Source organism: Neomonachus schauinslandi, chromosome 9 (assembly GCF_002201575.2).
Source record: "Neomonachus schauinslandi chromosome 9, ASM220157v2, whole genome shotgun sequence".
Classification (NCBI taxonomy): Eukaryota; Metazoa; Chordata; class Mammalia; order Carnivora; family Phocidae; genus Neomonachus; species Neomonachus schauinslandi.
This window is the reverse complement of record NC_058411.1, coordinates 12,546,318-12,566,256: the sequence shown is the minus strand read 5'-3', so window position 1 is coordinate 12,566,256 and position 19,939 is coordinate 12,546,318. Positions and strand designations below refer to the sequence as shown.

At 39.2% G+C, this 19,939-nt stretch overlaps 1 protein-coding gene across 5 annotated transcripts in view; it reads right to left on the bottom strand.

Annotated features, from left to right (window-relative positions):
• Positions 1–19,939, bottom strand: part of RPS6KA5 (ribosomal protein S6 kinase A5) — a 180,687-nt gene that overhangs the window by 104,602 nt on the left and 56,146 nt on the right. For all 5 annotated transcript variants that reach the window (XM_021679632.1, XM_021679631.1, XM_021679634.1 and 2 more), the window contains exon 3: positions 1,399–1,617. In XM_021679632.1, coding sequence (XP_021535307.1) covers positions 1,399–1,617 — 219 coding nt within the window. The remainder of the gene's footprint in view (positions 1–1,398; positions 1,618–19,939) is intronic.

Sequence of the window (19,939 nt, the reverse complement as noted above, 5' to 3'; positions counted from 1 at the left end):
CCCCTGACAACTAGGTAAAAATACTCCAGGAATACATATTTAAGAATGAGTAAATAACATAGCTGAGCAGATACACATAGGAGGCAGAAAGAAGAGCCAAATGATACTGACTTGTAGGAACATCAGGCAGACGATGACATTAATGGGGACTGTGACAGGGCAGGGGAGGGTGTGGCCTCTCTATATAAGAGATTTAGGATTGTTAGTTGATGCTAAGCGTTGCAAACTGAGCCTGAAGTGTAACTTCATGACTCAAAAAGTGAATGCAATTTTAGGCATCATTAACAAAAGTATAATTTCCAAAATGCACTCAACAAATTACCCCATATATTTAAGAACCTGTTTGTACTACCAGTAATCAAAGAATATAGGCAGCACTGTTTGGCAGGTTTGAAGTGAGTCAGACCTAAGTTCCAACCTGCATTCTCAAGTTTACACACGCCGTGTAACTTCAGGAAATACAGCTTCTAGAACCTTCAACATCACTAATGGGGGACTGTACCAGCACTGCTGTAAGGGTTAGTGATCACCAGGGATAATACTTAGCATAGTGCTGGCGTACCATAGGCACTCAAGAAATAGCTAATGCCTACAGAGCACTGTGTGAAATTCTAGCTCATCTAATCCTCAGAACGGTTTGATAACCAGAAGATGGTAATAGGTAAATGCAAATTATCACAAGAATGGGACTAAAACTGTAACAAATGAAACAGTCAATGATGACAGAGTGCAATATTAGCAGTACTACCATTTACTATTAGTAGGAACAGAAAATGGTGCAACTCTTCTGCAAAGCAATCGGACAACACGTAACAGAGGACGTTTTCAAAGTTCATATATGATGGTCCAACTCTATTTGGGAAAGGAAAGGATTCAGAAAGTGCCTATGGGTAGAAATGGGAGTGATCTGTTGACTGACTGGTGGGCATCTCCTTTATGTGCATGCTTATCACCAGAAAAGCAAAGCATCTCCAAGAATAGAAGACTTTCTTTTTTATTTTTGCCAGTTAGTGATTTCCATAAATATCCCTTTGTCCACCCAAACCTGGATGTTCCTGAGAACTCCTAAAGCAGAAACTGTGGCCCACTTCCCCATTCAGCTGCTCACATTTAAGTGGAAGCACACTGCCCAGGGAAGCAGACACTCCTAATGACCCAAGTATTTCTTAAGATTAATAAAGGAATGTGGAATAGAAGAATATAAATTCCTTCAGGTTGGGAGGTCCCAAATCCAGAGCAATTCAGGGTGTGCCAGGAATTGCCACCACAAAGAGAAGAATGAAGGTCAAAACATTTCATTTCTTCTAAGTCTGCAGTATGCTGCCCTTTGAGTTCATTGCAACTCAAGACCCAAGAGAAAGTGTTCTTGTTAGAAGTCTACCAACGATGGACACTTACCTAAAATGAGATGAAGTTTGGTTTCTGTCTGGAAAGCATAGTGCAAGGTCACCAAGAACGGTGACTGCCTGATGTGCTCCAGGACTTGCCGCTCCGTCCTTGTGTGCTCTGTGGTTTTGGCCTTTTGCACTATTGTGGCCTTTTTCAAGACTTTCATGGCGTACAGCTTGCCAGCGTCGTGACCGCTGATTTTACGAACCAGAAATACTTTTCCATAAGCTGAAAATGAGAAGAAAAAATAAAAACAATTAAAATACCACACACAATGGTAATTCATTGGAAGTTGCAAGTTACAACGCACAACAAACAAACATTCTTTGTTTGTTGTTCATTGCTGTTTCAAATAGTTCTTTCATAGGGGCGCCTGGGCGGCTCAGTCGGTTAAGCGTCTGCCTTCGGCTCAGGTCATGATCCCAGGGTCCTGGGATGGGGCTCCATGTCGGGCTCCCGCTTCTCCCTCTTTGTCCCCCCACCCAGCTCGTGCTCTCTCTCTCTCAAATAAATAAAATCTTTAAAAATTAGTTCTTTCATACATTTCTTCAATTGTATGCCAAATATATTTCTAGGTCCAAACCTTGGTATTTACATATCCAACCACTGCTGACAAAGTTATATTTTACTGGCATTTTCTCAATATTTTTAGCTGTAGGAAACTAGCTGTTATTATGGCCAATTAACCACAATCCAATTCTGGAACAACTGGGACATTTCAGACATCAGATAAGATCTCCAGGTGTTGCTGCTGATGTAAACAAATGAAAAGTTGTTTTTTTAAGATTTTATTTATTTATTTGAGAGAGAGAGAATGAGAGACAGATAGCAAGAGCGGGAAGAGGGTCAGAGGGAGAAGCAGACCCCCGGCTGAGCAGGGAGCCCGATGTGGGACTCGATGCCGGGACCCCGGGACCGTGACCCGAGCCGAAGGCAGTCGCTCAACCAACTGAGCCACCCAGGCGCCCTGAAAACAGTTCTTAATAAGAACCTCATACATTTAAATCAAGCACCTCAAGTATCCCTCTATACTTACTGAAAAATCTAAAGGAACAGAAGCTGACATTTATAAACAAAAGAGATCTTCAGATTTTTTTTTTAAGATTTTATTTATTTATTTGAGACAGAGAGAACGAGAGAGAGAGAGCACATGAGAGGGGGGAGGGTCAGAGGGAGAAGCAGACTCCCCGCTGAGCAGGGAGCCCGATGCGGGGACTCGATCCCGGGACTCCAGGATCATGACCCGAGCCGAAGGCAGTCGCTTACCCAACTGAGCCACCCAGGCGCCCAAGAGATCTTCAGATTTAAAAAAACATTAAAATGCCCTAAATTGTCAGCAATCCTGACAGAAGCCCCTTTACACCTCCAGGCAGTAAGTCATGGCTCAGTGGGTCAGCCTCGCCAAGTTTTCCCTAAGGGCTCAGCGGGGCCCATCCTGTTATGTAGCGCCACTCCCCCAAGTGGGGGCACTGGAAGGAGCACGGTGCACCTTGGGCAGAGCAGGTACAGCAGGTATCTGCACCTATTTCCTTAGAGAAGGGGGGAGAGGGCGGGAAGGGGTACAAAGAGGAGGGTGGAGGAAAGGCAGAAACACCACTGTGACAGGGAAGGGGTAGGTCCCCAGTACATCTCTACAGTGTGTAAATTCTCTTCCCTTCTAAAACACCTCCTGGGATGGGTAACCCAGTCCCACTTTTGAAGTTCAAGACTTTAGTCAGACCATTCTGGAGCCAGTCTGAGTTCTGACCCAGACCAGTGCTTCCCTGCCCTCTGCCCACACCTTCACCGTACTGAGCACATAATTCTGTTCGGATCCACTCACTAGTGTGAGAGAGCTTTAAGCTTTAAGCTTGTACCCTCTGTGTTATTCAGGTCAGTCCTTCGGGAAGTAAATTAGTACCAACAGATGATATACACAGACATACGGATCAGTGAAAGGCTGCGATACTCCTGAGGAGGAGGAAAACCAACACTTCCTAAGGAACTTGTCTATGCCAGGCTCTGTGCTAAACATATTCCACATATTGGTTCACTTAATCCTCAGAACAGCCAATGAAGGTGGTACTTTCAGTAATTCCATTTCACAGATGAGGAAATGGGTTCAAGGAACGTAAGGAACCAGCCAAAAGACTTGGGTAAGAAGTGGCAGAACTGATTCAAGCTTCAGGGAACCACATTTTCTACCGAAAATGAATTTTAAAAAACGATTCTTCACAAATACTAGAAATCGGATGCTCTGGGTTTTAGTAAAATCACTACCATAAATATACTGAACACATTCTGGAATACAGAGAAAGTTCACAAAAGGTTTGCGTCTTATCTCATTGCAAATAAAGTAAGTATAGACTGAGATTTTAGTGAGGTAAAAGTGAACCAAAAGAAGAAAATGACAACTTTCAGAACCTAACAAATTAACCTGAAGTATAAAAATGAAAAAAGCTAATCTCTTCAGAAGCACTGAAAGGAAGCTGGAAAATATTCTAATGAAATGTGCTGTATCGTCCACAGAGTCAGCCATGACATAAACTTGGGAGAAAATGAAGTCCTCTACAAGTACGGGGTTTTTGTGTTCCCTACACACACACGGCACCTGCCCTGAATTCCTGTTCTCTGAGATTCCCAGCTCCAGAATGTTCCTTAGAAATTATGTTACCCATACAAGCTCTCCAACAAAGAAAATCTTCCATCATCGCTGGAAGATGGCTGTTCGGCTTATTCGTAGCTAGTCTTGCAGCATAAGTGTTGACCCATGCAGGGTGTTAGCACTGGACATCTGAGTACTTGTCAGGCACTTTGGAGGTACATTAGCTCATTCCATTCTTATAGAATCCCTGTAAGTAGATGAGGAGGACTACCTCCATTTCACAGATGGAGAAACGGAAGCACGGAACATACTTGCCCACGGGCACCTGGGTGGCTCAGTCGTTAAGCGTCTGCCTTCAGCTCAGGTCATGATCCCAGGGTCCTGGGATCGAGTCCCACATCCGGCTCCCTGCTCGGCAGGAAACCTGCTTCTCCCTCTCCCACTCCCCCTGCTTGTGTTCCTGCTCTCGCTATCTCTCTCTCTGTCAAATAAATAAATAAAAATCTTAAAAAAAAAAAAAAAGAACATACTTGCCCACTTAGCCCTGTGCCCACACTCTGAGCTATGCTCCATCTGCCTCCCTTCAGTGAATGACTTCACAGGCAAATAAAGGAGTCAGACATTAAGCAGAAGTGATAATTGGTGTTTTATTGGTGGAATGGACACAGTGCTATTAACTTCTAAGAGGAGAAAGTCTTGCAAAGTGGCCCATTTTATTGATGGAGAGGGGAGATGGAAATATTAGAAAATGTTCCCTATATTGAGTGGAAATAAGCCTTTTTTAATAATATTTATCTGTTGGTCCTTCTATACCCTCTGGACTTACAAAAAAGAATATTACCCTTCTTCTATCATTTTTTTTTAATATTTAAAAACACTATCATGCCATCTCACCTACGCAAAATGTCCTTAATTCCTTAAACCGATCTTAAAGTAAATGATTTTGAGACTTCTCACCACTAGGAGGTTCCACTGATGTGCTCTGTGAGTTATAAACACTTTTTCTTTGATTTCTTTCCTGTTACTTTAAAAATATGTCATATTACGCTCTCCACATAAATATGAGATAGCATAGGATGATAATGGATGTGTCAAATAATATAAAATCATCCTATTGCTACATTATAAACTATTTGTCAAATAATAAACAGTCATCTTCTTTGCCATGTGATGATATCCAGAAGCTTGCCAATAACATAAGCTAAAGTCTACATATATCCTGCCAATACAATTACTTTCTCATCTATCAAAAAATGTCAGGGGGAAAAGTGTGATAAAGCTTACAAATCTTGTTTTTACTTTTATAATTGCCATGATTAACTAAAGCTACAGTAGGTACTTTTATCACTTAGTAAGTGCCAAAGATGCTTTTGTCAACAAAATTTGAGAAGGGCCTTATAACATTCCAAATAACAAATATTTCAGACAAACAGGATCTTATAAGTAGGCTGCCTAACTAAAACATAGTTGCCTCCAAACGGCCTTGTTTTTGAAGCACCCATAAGGCTGCTTATCACACTGCAAGGGGGAAGAAAACACAGTCATTATTGGAGAGACTTTACACAAGCCACCCTTCCTGGGTAAGCTGGTTTGCAGCTTAGTACAGAGGGAGAAAGTCAAATAGTCCTTCTGCTGAACAGCACCCTCCACTCCAGAACCATCCACATGTTTTCCAGTACTTTAAGCGGGGCCACTAAAACTGGAAGTGATGGCAGTATTAGATCCTTCCCATTTGTAACCAGATGAAGGACCGCCTGCCTTCCAGTGCGGCCAGCTCCTGGCTTTCGTGCGTTAGGTGTGTGCTGACATCATTAAAGAATTCCAATTTTGAAAGCATCTTTTGCAAACTGGAAAGGTTACCAATGGTGAAAACTCTTTTGGCCGTAAAAAATAAGCAATAGTACTTCCTGCTCAGATAGAGCCCCTAAAATGGATGTTTGGCAACACATCTGGCTTTTCTACTTAAGAGACTGAGCTTCCTGCTTTAGTGTGACTCTCTATGTCCACACCGACATGCAATGGCTTCAAACGCTTTGTCAGCAATCCTCACAGAAGTCTTGTGTACTGCTGTGAATCTTACTGATTTCAGCAGCACAACGGCCTTCTCAAGATACCCGGCCAAGAAATACGAGCGAAAGAGGGCATGGAGTTCACTGGTTTTCCAGAGGACCAGTCTCACAGCACTCGATGGAGGGTAGAAGTTCTCCTTACTTTGAGACTGAGGGAAAGTCAATTATAAGAATCCATGACAAGAAGGATTCATTCCTGACTTAGCTTGATAGACACCTGTGATCATATGAATGGAATAAATCCTTCAATTCTAGGCCCTACAGACATCATTTTGGGTTCTGCTGAAGACCTGCATGCTTGTCTAGCCAAGCAGCCATTTTTGGAGCAGAGAACTGGATCAAGACACGTAAGTAAACTTCGCCAAAGCTGGAAAAAGATTTCTACAGCTCAGAGGAAAACTACAGATATCTTAAGAAGGTTACTTCTGTTCAAACTGAAATGTGGATTTAGAATTCTATCCTAGCTGACACAGACAGCACAATGTTGGCAAACCTTGTTGACAATAATCTCAACACCTTGGGGATAAAGCAAATAATGTAAAAGGAACTAAAACCAAGAATCATGGGGAAATGTCTAGCTCCGTGGAGTAGGTCTTGGTTTGCTTTTCCAATGTAGGAATCTTATTCCACTTGCCACAATTACCATTATGAATCAGGTTTTTAGCACTTGTTGTCATAATAAAGAAAAGTTAAAACTGACTGACAGTTTTAAAACAAGATGACATTCATGCTGCCATATCAAAAGCCACCGCACAATTTCAACTACTTTTTCAAGCTAAACAAAGCAGCCTTCTTGCTGAAATGTATTTTGACCATAATTAAACTGATCTTTTCACTTTATTTGTAACATGTGAATTCATTAAAAAGTTTTAGGAAGTAGCATTTACTCCTTGCATTAAAATGATAATGAGCTCACAATTTGGTAAAAAAGTATTTTTATAGTCTAAAACAGCAATCACTTTACAATGCCCTAAGATCAAATTCATGTAAAATTACGTATGTTTACATGCATTATTCTGGAGGAAGAGGTTAAGGACCATTGTTCTAGCAGGTCTCTGGTTTATTTAGTTTGCATTACAGTGCTCACCTGGGACATACTGCTCTCACTGGGATCCAAATGGCTCAATCACTGGGAGATCACTGTTTCCTGTCACTCAAACTTTTCCTAATGCTATCTAAAACTGTGTACATCGTACACACTGCTTATCAGCCACGTTACACGTTGGGTTCATACCGAACTTGTAGCCGAAACTACTGTACTTGAACCACAGCCTTTAAAAAAATATATGGTAGAAATTCTTAATGACTTCCGTTTAGACAACTGAGCCCTCCCCTCCTCTGTCCAACACACTGCTGCACACTGAATGCCTGGGGCTGGCTGGTTCACCCGTGCGCTTCTGTCTCCCGGCAGCTCAGCCGTCTGCTTCCTACCACTCACGGATACTCGTGGCCTCACCCATTGACTCCTATTGTAGATGTTACTGTTATTATGTAATTTAACCATATATTACATAAACCACTAAAATGTAAATGTGAAAGAAAAGAGAAAAATGAGGTTGAGTACTGTGGAAGAACTACATAAAAGCAAGACACTTAAAAAAAAAAGAGCTGCTGAAAAGCTAGGTGTGGGTGGAACACTATAAAAGGCTTGGGGGAAAATTGTGGAAATCTAGAAGGATTTTGTGCTCAGAGTACTTCAAATGCGTCTGGTTCTCACTCCACTTTAAAGAATCCGAAACTTAATTTTCGATGTTGCACTACAAGTGTAGTTTATACAAAATAAGTTATTGTTTAAGAAATTATTCTCAAAGAAAAGGTCCTGTGCCTACAAATAAAGACTGGTAAGTGAATAGATATTTATCTTTTTTAAGTGAGAATAGTATGTTCAGAGTATTTATATATATCCTTTTAAAGTGATTTTCCACTTGAACCAACTTCTTTTGATTAACCACAAGTACCAATCATGTCATATGAGAGAGGATCATGTTCATCACTGCTGGAACCCATCCCTCTCTCCTCCTTCCAGATTAATGGAATCTTGTTCAAGGGTGACCTGGCTACCAACCACCAAGCCTCCCAGCTTACTTCCATCCTCAACCTGGTAAACACAGCTTTTGTGATGTCATCTGAACTGTTGATAAAAATATAACCCTTCTGGCTCAAATCAGTTGATTTCCAACTGCCCTTACGATTGGGAGAATCCTTAATATAATTAAATTATCTAGCTTCTACCTTCCTCTCTCCACCTTCTTACCACCTCATTACCAGACTCCTTCAGACAGCCAACCTTTTCTGACTTCCTAGACTAGCACAATTCCTCTGATTTTATGTTCTCATGACACCACACATTCTTTGTCACAGGGATGATCAGAAACATGACTTTTCATTTATTTGTATGAATGCTTCATTGTCTAAGTTCCACTGGACTGTAAATTCAACAAAATCATACACTGTCTGATTTTACTCATTCTGTATCATTAGCAAGTAACCTGAGCTGCCACATCATGGAAACTCAAATAATACTGAGCGCGTGAAAAACAAATGGACAAACAAGTTAGTGCACAGGATTAGACCAAAGAACGAGCTCTATGGTATATAGCCAAATACCTTCTTCTCAGGTAGTAATTTTGATCTGAAGTTGAAGCTGTCTTTAATGAAAGAAACCAGTAATGCAGATCTGCAACACAGAGCCATACCCAGCCAGCTCCTTCCCTCTGGGGAAGGAACAATGAGCTTTCATGAAGCAATCCCTCCCCGCTGAGCAGGGAGCCTGATGTGGGACTCGATCCCAGGACCCAGGGATCATGACCTGAGCCGAAGGCAGATGCTTAACCATCTGAGCCACCCAGGTGCCCTGAAGCAATCCCTTTTAATTTGGGTATTAAATATGATTCCTGGCAACATTCCCTGGTGAAAGTGAACTCAGGAAACTTAGATGCCACCATTCTAGAGCAGAAAAATGTCCTAACATAATGACATCCATATATGGCCACTGTTTTGTAATCTGCCACAACCACTTAAGACTGAATTACAATGCCTGGCCATATCCCTTTCTCGTATATAATTTAACCTGGGGAAAGATTTCTGTCTTTCCACATGTGATATGTCCTGGGCACTGACCAGCAGGCCACATGCCTTCCCTCCTTCTTCCCCTGTGGAACTTCATTCACCCCAAGACAGCAATGTCAGAAATGGAACCAAGCAAGAAATATACTCGTGCAATTCTGAATTTCACTTGTCCTGCTCTTGAAAACTGGTATCCTTGTCAATAGGCGAGTCGAATGTACACGATGAGTAATGCTAGAGTGGTACGTATGAAGCCCCCCTAAAACTGCCATCATCAATCTCAGAGAATTAGCTTCATTTCAGTGTTTAGTGCGGCACAATCATCCACAAAAAACACACACTCTCAGTGCAACAGTGAAACTGACTAACCACAATTTGGTACTTCTAAAGATTCATCTGAAACATCTGATTAATTAGACCTTAGAATTAAAAAGAAACATTACTGGGGTGCCTGGGTATCTCATTCGGTTAAACATCCAAATCTTGGTTTTGGCTCAGGTCACGATCTCAGGGTCGTGAGATCGAGCCCTATGTCAGGCTCAGGTGCTGGGAGTGGAGCCTGCTTAAGAGTCTCTCCCTCTGCCCCTTCCCCCTCTAAAAATAAAAGAAATAAAAAGAAACACTGTCCATCTCAGTAATTCTCCAAAATGTACCCTATGTGGACAGAGCAATAGAAAGCACCTCACTTGGACCACAGTAGCAGCTGAGTTCTACTCAGAAACACATCAGTACAGTACAGTTTAATCTTATGTGTATCACTTTCTAAAGAGACTACCTAAAATACAATGATGTGTTTTCAATAATACCGCCACCTCTTTTGTCAAAGATGCTATTCTCATGATATGATTTAATGTTCACGATATAAGAACCATTCAATAACTTAAGTGCTTGTCACAAGTCTGTCTGAACAGGTTTTTTCCAAACAGTGGGCCGTGACCCACTAGTGGATGATGGTATCAATTTAATGGGTTCAAACAGCATTCTAAAAAACTAAAAGAGAACCAAATATACTACAAGTATTTCATGGAACCTGTGTTTTCTCTTTATATATGCATGTGCATGTGTATGTATATATGAATGTAAACAAATCTGACCACATAGGAGGGGAAAAGAGGGTAGTACAGAGCAATGGTTAATACACAGACTGCCTGAGTTTGAGCCCTAGATACGTTATTTAGTTAAGATAACAGTGTCTCCGGTGCCTGGGTGACTCAGCCAGTTGGGCATCTGACCCTTGGTTTCCGCTCAGGTCATGATTGTGAGATTGAGCCTCATGGCAGGCTCCGTGCTCAGCAGGGAGTCAGCTTGAGATTCTCTCTCCCTCTCTCTCTCCTCCTCCCCCCGCTTGTGCTCTTTCTCTTTCTCTCTAAAATAATAATAATAAAAAAAAGATAACAGTGCCTCAATTTCCTCACTAGGGATAGTAATAGTTCCTACATTATAAGGTGTGGGGATTAAATAAATTAATATAAGCATCCTGGCAGATAACAAACACTATGTAAGTGTTAGTGGAAAAAAGTGTGTGTGTGTTTATACGTCTATATGCATAACATAAATACACATACTGAGTTGCAATACAAAATGTGCCTATTTCGTCCTATGGGTAATAATCAGAAGAGCTTGAAAGCCACTGTTCTAGATGAATTTATATGCCTTGCCTTTAAAAGGAAAATTATGGGGCGCCTGGGTGGCTCAGTTGGTTAAGCATCTGCCTTGGGCTCAGGTCATGACCTCAGGGTCCTAGGATTGAGTCCCATGTCAGGCTCCTGGCTCAGTGGGGAGTCTGCTTCTCCCTCTCCTCTGCCCCTCCCCCTGTTCCTGTTCTCTCTCTCTCAAATAAATAAATAAAATCTTAAAAAAAGAAAAAAGAAAAGAGAAAAAAGAAAGAAAAAGAAAATCATGCAAGTCACAGAGTTTTCCCTTTATCCCTGCCTCTCAGTTACCCCAGAGGTAAATGTAAGACTCAGTTACAACGCCTGTCTCACCCCAGATGTCTGTGACATCTACTTCACTTCCCTTTTATCTGGCTTTTGCTCGGTCGTCTTCTTCTTCTTCTTTTTTTTAGGTTCTCTCTTTTTTATCTATCTTTGAAAATGCCCTTCAATCTCTTTTTGAAAGTAGGTAAATTTCAAAACACATTAAAAATAAAATGCACTTGATTTTCATATTTATGAAATAAGCATTGTTTACTAAATTCTCTTATATAACAGATATCTTAATTGTACACTCAATTCCAAATATTAAAAAAATACATACCTATAAAACTAAGTATTTCAATATAATTTTAAAAGAAAAAAAGGAGAATTTGAGCTATTTAACACAACTATTTTTTTTAAATTGGCCACTGTTTTCATTTGTAAAATAAAAAACACCCAAAATTTCTAAAATTAATGAAGGTAGACTGACTAAAATAGATTATTCTTCTAGCATGTAAGGAAAAGCTATGAATCCAAAACATGATTAAATAAATATTTGCTAAAAAGCAAAAGAGACATAGTGAAAGCATACGAAATCATAAGTAGTAATTTTTATAAAAAACACCAGGTAGGCCATTTGTTCGGGGCACAAACATTTAGATCTTCTAGAAGATACATAATAAAGAGGATCTAGATGAGATATTAAAAAAGCGTCAGCATTCTAGATTTAACCCAATTATAGTTTTTAAATTAACCAGGGCCATTTCACCCATTTGCTTAACTCCTTCAATGGTCAGAAACAGTAGTACAGCTGAATCAGGAACACAAATCAGTACATTTTCTCATGAATGGTGATAGCATCGAAAAAAGACTTAGTATGTACAAAAGTTGAAAGTAAAAATAGTCACAGGATTAACTATCTGGGGGTATCATTTATGCATATTCCATTAGTTTGAGTAATTAAAGACTAATTGTATAATGATCTTCTAGATCAGCACTGTGTATTCAGAGAAAGCATTGAGACACTCCGTGCATTAAACCAGCTCATAACTGCATACATGGAAGTGGCTATGGCCAACTCCTGACTACCTCCGTATGGATGACCCATTTAAACCACAGGCCATTTCTGACCCCTGGTGCCAAATGACTTGAAAACCAAAGATTCTGGTCCAACAGGAAAGAAGAAAAAGTTACAAAGGAAACCATGTCCAACTGTGAGGTCTAGACTTGGAAATGACTACCCATGGAAGTGATTACCCAAGAATCTCACTAAAAGAAAAATACACAAAAACAAGTAAATAAGAACAACTAAGAAGCACATTCATAAATTATTCTCTTTATATCTCCACAAACAAGCCATTTCCCTAGCTACACAGTTAGGTCTTAATGACCGGTGTTAATGACCATCTGTAGCAGACGTGAATGGTGCTCTGCCAGATCACACTTTTATAGGCCAGGGTACCCAAACCCCAGCCACGAGTAGCCCACAGTTGCCTCCTTCTGCCTCTGGAGAAAGACCTAAGGTAGACAGAAGTCCCAGTCTCACCTGGGAGGGTACATTCCACCATTCCCTACCCCGCCCCCACCCAAGCAGCCCACAGTCAATGACTACCATAGGTACAAAGGCTTGCCTCATCCCTTTGGCGCCAAAACTTCCCATGGGCTCAGGCTGAATCTAGACCCCAGCTTAGACCACATGCTGCTTAGGTTCTTCCCCCGCTCCTTCTGCTTTCCTCACTCTCTCCTGAGAGGAATGCTCTGAGCATTCCTCTCAGGCAATAAATCACATGCACCTAAATCCCTGTCCTGGGCTCTGCTTCTAGCAAACATGACCTAGGACAGCATCAGTAATAAATCAAATTGTATTTACCCTAGGGAGACAATGTCAACCAACATCTTCATATGGAATCATTTTATGATTATGGCATAAAACACTACAAACATTTAACCTCTCAAATTTTCATAAACACCATAGGTTTACACTGAAGCATAAGGCCTAGTGGGTATATACAGATACAGATAAAAACTTTCTTGAATAATAATTTTGACAATTTCATGAATACATGCCTTGAAAAGTACTGTATTTTAATAGGGATACTTTCCAAACACTTAAGAGAATAAAATGACAAATGATGACTATGTCATCATACTTGATAAAACAGTCTTCTGCATGATTGCAACCAAAGTTTTTCCCCTCTATCATTTCACCAAAAAGTTGCCTAGTGCAATTTCTAGCACCCTCTAGTGGCAAATTACCCAAGAGAAATAGAAATGACTCCTTTAATAAATAAAATGTGTTTCTGAAAACCCTGCAGTAAAAATTAAAAATAAAAATAGAAAAGGCTGTCCCATCAGAGATGATTTTCACTGAGTCTGGGACAATGAGTAAAGAACTACCAGAGTCACCAATTTCAAAGATGGCACTTTAAGACTGAGGTAAGCAACCAAAAGGTAAGTCTCTCTACTGGATAAATAAGTGTTTTCATGGAACAGCTTGCAAGATCTGCTATTGATTAGATGTCAGGAAAAAAAAAAATCCACACGGCAAGGAAAAAGTGACCTTCTTATAAGGGCACCAGGGACTGAGGTAGGCACAAATGTTTGTTGCTCGTCAGACGTTCGTGGTGGCAAGGCACTGTGAATTCCTATACTCTGCCAGTACTCATTCCAAGGTTTCATAAGCCCAGGAATAATTCTATATTAAATGAAGACCAGATCCTTATTATTCAACTTGCAAGTTTGTATGTAATGTATCTTTTTTTTTTTTAATGCTCACTACTCTATCCCCAGCACCCAAAACAGTACTTGCCTCTTGATAAATACATGTGAATGAATGAATCCCGAGTGCAATGGGAATGAACTGAAAGTTGTTTTTTTTTTTAAGATTTTATTTATTTGACAGAGAGAGACACAGAGAGAAAGGGAACACAAGCAGGGGGAGTGGGAGAGGGAGAAGCAGGCTTCCCGCTGAGCAGGGAGCCCAAGGTGGGCTCAATCCCAGGACCCTGGGATCATGACCTGAGCCTAAGGCAGATGCTTAACAACTGAGCCACCCCGGCGCCCCTGAACTGAAAGTTGTAAAAAGAGAAGTGACAGGTCTAATTTTGTACTTAAGATGGACCACTCCAGCTGCAGTGTGGAGAACAGAAGAGGAAGAATCAGCTGAAACCTGGGAGATTTGTGGTGGTCGTATTTCCCTCTTGCTGGACATATTTTAGGCTTTACAATAAAATATTTGTTAAGAAATAACATTCACTTACATATCAAGCTAATCTGACGCCTTGGTAATGCATTATATTAGCTCATTTAGAAGCTCGGCTTCTTTCCCTTTCAGTTACATAAACAGCTGACGTTTTTACAGCATTTACTATGTGTCAGGCAATCTAAATATTTTATTACTCATTTTCTGTATATTATAACATAAGATTGTCAACCTAAAGTACAAAAAGGGTGTTCAGAGGGGCGGCTGGGTGGTTCAATCAGTTAAGCGACCAACTCTTGATTTCGGCTTAGGTTGTGATCTCAGGGTCGTGAGATCAAACCCTGCACCAGGCTCCACGCGAGGCATGGAGCCTGCTTAAGATTCTCCCTCTCCCTCTGCCCCTCCCCCCAACCCCACCCACTCACGTACACATGCGTTGTCTCTCTAAAAAAATAAAAAATAACTTCAGTCGAAATTACTCCCAGATATGCTAACAGAGTGAGTGACTATATGAAAAAAACTAATTATCCCTATGAAGAAGTCCTAAATAATTTTGTTTTTCTAATTTAGGGTACAGCTTTACAGTAGAGTTTCCTATTCAATAAATAACCACAACTGATGGTTATCTAGCAATTGGCAATTCATATCCATTCTTTTATTAATCCTATAACAATATTGTGAGATAGGTATTATTGACTTATGTCAATAGGGACTTAGGCTCTCAGAGTTCAAGGGATTTACCCAAGGAACTCAAGTCGGTGATGATAACATCAAGATTCAAACCTGAATCTTGTAATGGCATCCTGGATACCCAAGTACTTCACAATTATGAATGCACCAAAACTGGAAGATGAAATCAACTCAGCTGCACCCTTTATGGTTGGTTATATGGCAAATTTTATTTATTTATTTTTTTTGGCATAATGACAAAAGATCTCCAAAGTACAGGATCATGTATAATGAACAAAGAAAATCCAAAGAGAATACTGAAGTCTTTTAGCTAAGACCATCATGCTCCACTAAGCATCAAAAATACTAAGGCACACAATGGGTACACTTAAAGACTTTCTTCACCTATACTGGACACATGTCTTAGAGAAAGCAAATGGTTAAAAGTAAAGCAGCAGAAAAGGAGAGAAATAAAAACAGAATCAGTATTCTCACAAACAATCCAAAATTTCATCACGAAACAAGATAACAGTTGATTCTTGAACATGGGTTTGAACTACAACGGTCCACTTATAAATAAATTTTTTTAAATACAGTACAATACTGTAAATGTATTTTCTCTCATATGATTTTCTTAACATTTCCTCTAGCTCACTTTATTGTTAAATACACAGTACATGATACATATAACACACAAAATATGTGTTAATTGATCATTTACATTATCAGTAAGGCTTCCAGTCAACAAGAGGGTATTAGTAGTTAAGTTTCTGGGGGTTCAAAAGTTATACCTGGGTTTTCAACTATGTGCACCCATCCCCCACATTTTTCAAGGGGCAAGTGTAATTCTAAAAGATGAACCAAAGCTATTTCCTGGACTTGGAAGTATCAATCTCAAAAATAATGCTAGAGATAAGAGTATGAAATATATACTATTAAACTATTATTATGCTTTATACTGTTATAAGCTATGGAGACGGGGCAGGGCAACAGAGATGGACAAATATAGAGAGATGATCCCAAGAGCTTACAGTCTAAAAGAAAAATAGCATATATGAAGGAAAATTCAGAGAACCACTCATTGCTGTGTTCTCGGCAAAGGACTTTCAGTGCCCCAATTCAGAGAATGAATCAATCTGAGCAGTATTTAGACAGGCAGAAGAGAAGAAGAGCACTAGGATAATGGGAACAAGATAAGACAGAGCATCAGAATATGGGGAAAAGGATGCATCACTGTAGGGGAGTAAAAGAAAATTAACCAGACTAGAAAGTAGATGGAATATCAGGGTAACTGGACAAAAAAAAAGATAAGAGAAAACAAAGCTAAGCCTGAGAGCAAGGCAAGGATTTGGATTTGAATTAATTAACTGGGGGGGGAAAAGGCACTATAAGTTCTAAATAGGAGAAGAGCATAATAATGTTGAATTTTAATGAGGACGCATACCATTTATAACAGAATATATGTAAAACGCATAAAATGGAAGAGAGAACTTGCAGAAAGGCAGAACAGTTAGGAAAACCCTAACAACAATCCATGTACAAGGTAATATGAGTGACAGCACTAGGAACAGAAAAGGTCAATCCAAGGGTCATTTTGAAGGAAAAATTACAGGATTTTGTGAGAAACAAGAAATAAAAAGAGAAAAAAATAAAAAATTACTTGCAAGTTTCTATCTTAGGAAACTGATCAACAGATCAGTGACAGACCAACAGAAACAAGATAGCTGAAAAGAGAAATAAATCAAAGTCTGAGTAAAAGAGAGATTTTTATTTTTATTTTATTTATTTTTAAAGATTTTATTTAATTATTTGAGAGAGAGAGAGAGAGAGTGTGCACGCGAGTGGGAGGAGGAGCAGAGGGAGAGGGATAAAGCAGACTCTGCATTGAGCATGGAGTCCGATGTGGGGCTCGATTCCATGACCCTGAGACCATGACTTGAGCTGAAATCAAGAGTCTAATGCTCAACCGACTGAACCACCAAGGTGCCCCAAAAGAGAGATTTTTAAATGAGTATTACTTGCATTTAAGTATGAGATCAAAAAGCAAATCTTTGATATTGTAATATTCCATAAAGTCTTCAAGATATTGGATGAACAGCATTTTATATAGTTCAAAATACATAAAAATTAATTCATCAGAAGAATTTTCAGTTTCACTTCCAAAGAAAACCTGGCATGACACATAAAGACATCTGATGAGGCTCTTCTATTATTCTAAGTAGTGCTGAAAAAAATTATCTTAAAAAGGTAATGAAACTGAAAGATTAGTGGTGAAATTTTTGAATAAAAATTGAGATTTTATTATATTCATAAGAAAAGTTTCCACCTACTCCATTTAGTCATCAAAAATGTGATTTTAAATACCTACAATGACATCTTAGTTATTCCATGTTCTCATAAGAGCAAGCACACTGTCAGCTGACAGAAGGAAAAGCAGTACCCACAGCTAACAATAGACCAATAATATGACAGTGAAAAAGCATGAAATGAAAATGCCAAGGTAAAACATTACTAACAATCTCTTTCCTCACCTTTGCAAACCTGTCTTAAGGACCTGCGATCATACCACTCAAAAAGCTGAGGTAGATAACAGGACAAAGTATTAATTGTGTTGAAAGAAAGTATACACCAGGTTTGATTTTATAAATTTGATATTAAAAATCTTACATGTTCGGAACTGGCCTCTAATTTTTCTTCCTCATATTCTCTTAGTGGTTTTTGGAATCAAAGTTATACTAGCCTCATGCAATGAACTGGAAAGAAGAATCCCACTTTTTCTATTCTCTGAAAGAGTTTGTGGAAGATTAGAATTATCTATGTCTTGAATGTTTGGCAGAACTCATTCTTAAAACTCTACCAAGTGCTGTCCTAACAAGAAGATTTTTACTTACCAATTTCTTTAACAGTTATAGGATACTAAGGTTTTCTATTCTTTTTTCAATTGCTTTGGAAATTCACACCTTTCAAGATTTGTGAGGAGATTAAAGTTTGAGGAATAGTACCTCAGAACACTAATTCCTATCACCTCCCAAACTGTATGATATTTTTGTCCAATAATGCAGTTTCCTTTTTTTAACCCCACAATTTCAACATTACAACTATGGTTTTTTTAGATTTTCTTTACCCACCAAACCTTTTTGCATCTCAGAAACTCTCCTGAGATTACTTTCCTTGTCCCTACATGAAGATCTGTTAGAAATTCTTCTAGTGAGGATGTGTTGGTGGAAAACACACTCAGCTTCTGTGTGTCTCAAAAATAGTTTTGTTGGGTATAGAATTCTAAATTGACAGTTATTTTCTCTGGGCATTCTGCAGGTATTCTTCTTCTCTTCCAAGGCTTTCATGGTTGCTGCTAAAAAGGCATCTGTTTGTCTGATCACTGTTCTTCCTTCATAAATAAGTCTTTTCACTCTGGCTGCTTTTAGGATATCTGTCTGTCTCTGGTGCTCATCCCCTTCTCTATGATGTATCATGTAAAACTTCCCGTTTGTCTGTCTGCTTGTAAATTGTTCTGTTTCTTCAATCTGTGAATTCATATTTTCAGTCAATCTTAGTAAATTCTCAGCTACAACCCCTCCTCTATTAGCTCCTTCTGGGATTCTGATTAGACAAATTTGTACCTTCTCTCTGTCCTCTAGGTCTTCATCTCTCTCTTATAAATGCCATCTCATTTTTCTCCATTTTATATTCTGCATATTTTCCTCAAATCCATCTCTCAATTTGCTAATTCTCTTTAGCTACATCTCAACTGCTAGTAAACCATCTACTGAATTTATAATTTGAATTATTTTTCACTTCTAGAAGTACTATTGGTTCTCTTTCAAATCTGTCTAGTCATTTTGTAGTATGTCTTTTTTCCTGAATATTACCATCAATGTTCTAATTTTAAAAACCATATAAACATATATATCATATTTCATACCTAATAATTCCAACAGTCTGGTGACTTGCTTCTTGGATGCTTGTGATCATTCACAATTAAGATCATGTCTATAAAACTTCCTTCAGTACTTCTTTATGGTCTAGGTAACAGTTCATTCTTTCAAAGAGGACTTACATTTGCTTTTCCTAGGCACCTGGGAATACTACCAACTCGGTACTACTGTAAACTAAATTCTTACCTATTTTTTGTTCTTTGGGATCATACAAATGTGTACAAATTCAAGCTGCAAACCTGCACAATGCCTGGCTTTTGTTGTGAATGCTCAGGGAAGGCTTTTGTTTATTTTTTTAATTCTCTTCACCCAGAGCCAATGCTGAGGCAGAAAAATTTCCTCTGCGGCTCCCTTTGCAGGCTGCATTTTCTTACTTAGTCTTTTTCTAAGCAGTAGTCTTCTCTACCTCTTGGGAGCCTTAGATGATATCTCTCATACCAAGCATAAAAATGGGAAATCCAAAGAACTAGCTCACAATTTACTGGTAGATTTCCCCAGAATAACCTCTGCCTTCAGGGAGCTTATGCATTCTCTAGATTCCTGCTCCCACTTTCTTATTGGATTCCAAGGATTTTCCTTATTCTTACCAGCTGACCTATACCATCGAGTAGACTTTCTTTAAAGGCATTTTATCCAGCACTTTAGGAGTTTAAAAATGAGGGGGATTTTTCAGGATATGCAAGCTGTCATCTTATCAGAAACAGAACATACACTGCCTTTCTGTTTCTACTTATGTATTTGGAATATACTGCCAAATATAAAATTGACAGATCAAGGAACAGAATTAGTTTCATGGGTTTTGTTACATGCTATAAAATTCAGTGATGAAAATTAATTAATATCCCATTTTAACAGTGGCTTGAGAAGATTTGTAGATTCCATGTCTATTTTGCTTCAGAGAAGTTACCTAATAATATTAAATAAAAGTTTTTTGGTTTTGATGCTATCTGGAATAAAACATGATCTTAGTCTGATTTGTATAACTTATCTTCTAAAAGAACAGCTACAATGTTGGTAAGGATGTAGAGATACTGCAACCCTCACACACTGCTGGTGGGAATGTAAAGTGGTGTGGCCACCTTAGAAAAAGTCTATAGTGGGGCGCCTGG